Source organism: Cyprinodon variegatus, unplaced genomic scaffold, assembly GCF_000732505.1.
Source record: "Cyprinodon variegatus isolate N-32 unplaced genomic scaffold, C_variegatus-1.0 Scaffold610, whole genome shotgun sequence".
Classification (NCBI taxonomy): Eukaryota; Metazoa; Chordata; class Actinopteri; order Cyprinodontiformes; family Cyprinodontidae; genus Cyprinodon; species Cyprinodon variegatus.
Genome location: NW_015151063.1, coordinates 525,809 through 527,549, shown reverse-complemented (window position 1 = coordinate 527,549; position 1,741 = coordinate 525,809). Strand labels below are relative to the sequence as shown.

General features: G+C 39.2%; 1 protein-coding gene across 1 annotated transcript in view; it reads right to left on the bottom strand.

Moving 5' to 3' along the window:
• LOC107096272 (aminopeptidase N-like) overlaps window positions 1–1,741 on the bottom strand; it is a 25,871-nt gene that overhangs the window by 3,199 nt on the left and 20,931 nt on the right. The window contains exons 13-15 of the mRNA XM_015392853.1: window positions 882–937; window positions 236–383; window positions 64–152 (exon numbers count right to left, since the gene is read on the bottom strand). Coding sequence (XP_015248339.1) covers window positions 64–152; window positions 236–383; window positions 882–937 — 293 coding nt within the window. The remainder of the gene's footprint in view (window positions 1–63; window positions 153–235; window positions 384–881; window positions 938–1,741) is intronic.

Genomic DNA, 1,741 nt, shown 5'->3' with positions numbered 1-1,741 from the left:
AAACAGTTCCTCTACTTAAATCAGGTTGTTTCCCAGCTCCGGATCAAGTGAAATAAAGCTTACTGTGAGGAGTGATCCTCGGGGACGGTGGAATTATCTGTGTGGTTTTTGAAGTGGTTGTAAAGCTCCTCTACTTGATGCCGCAGGTAGCTCTGAAGGAAGGAACAGAGAGGTTGACATAATAAAGTAAGATAGTGTTTCATAATGTTAATTGACAATATTTTTTGGCATTTACCTGCATGGGTCCATAAACCTCAGAGCGATCAAACATGAGGACTAAGTACTCCAGATTCCTGATCGCTGACTCCCATGGGAGGAAAGCTTTCTCCTTACGGAGGAACCGGGTCATTTCCAGAGGCAGAGTCACATTCACCAGCTTTGCTCTGAGGAAAACAGATTGATAGAGGCAGCTTTAAAACCCTACTTTCTTTTGAATTGATGAGTCCCCACTAGATGGGGGCCAACAGGGGCCAGTGTCCCTATAGAAATGGTTGTGGCCTCTATTTTGGCCTCTGTACTGACAATATAATAAAAACGAAAACAATTTATGGTGCTGATATGTGCTGAACAGGAACCAGAACTGATTGACCTGTTGGACCAATTTCAGTGTTTAACTTTAGAGTTTTAATTGAACAAGTTTTCTGTAAAACTCTAATTCTTTAATAATGGTTTTTAAATCAAGGCATATCATCTTTGGATTTAATTGCAATGAAATCATAGCTCTCTTCTAGATCAGTGGCCTGAAACCTTTAGCTCCAGAGCAGAAGTTATTTGGCTATCGGAGTTCCTTTTTGTTAATGTAAGTATTTATTATTTCATTATTTTTTCAACACCTGCCACTGATAACAACATTTGAAATAATAGTGTCAAAAAATCATTACCTGGCCAAGTTGAATGCATCATCAATTAGCTGCCCTCTGTTCATCAGTGGGATGTGCTGGAAAAGAGACATTTAGTTATATAACAGAATAACGCAAAGATTAAGACTCCAACAGATCAGGGAGTCCATATTATTTTCTCCTTCGCCATAAATCTAAGGTGCAGGTAAAAGCAGAAGTTTGCCAGGGGAGAAGTTTGCCATGGTTGGCTTTATTTACTGAGCTGTGAAACCTTTTTAATTCAAAGCCTAATTGTGGTCTCAACAAACTTTGGGAAATTAAGTATAACTAACTTGAACATGATCTTTTATTTCCTTTGGATGCATTAATCCAATTTCTGCTCAATAGCTACAGTGATATTCCGTATTCGTCAAGACTTGCTCATAGGAACCTGGGTGGTATCCCATGTTTAGTCATTCAGTTTTAGGTGATGTCATCCTCTATCTTCAACTTTTGTTAAAAAAAATAAATAAAAATAAAAACATTTCGGGCTGTGCTCAAGGAGATTTCTGGGAATTCTTCCTAAAGATGAGTAGCGGAGATCAGACACGGATGTATGCCAGGATGATGTGGCTTGCAGGTTTAATAGCTGGATTGGGCGTGTGTGCCTGATCAAGCACTTATCCATGTTTTTCAACAGTAGAGTTTGTCCTGTTCACTTGTGAGCAGTCATATTAGAACACGAAGGATCTATCTAACTGTTCAAACAAAGTTAGGAGCAAAAAAAGTGTCTAAAATATCTCAATACTCTGAAGCATTAAAGTGAAAGCTAACCAATGTGGACTGAGTCCTGAAAGACAGCCCCACACCATAATATTATCCTCGGGCCTAAATCTCTGCTTGGGGCTGGGTTCGTTCATCAC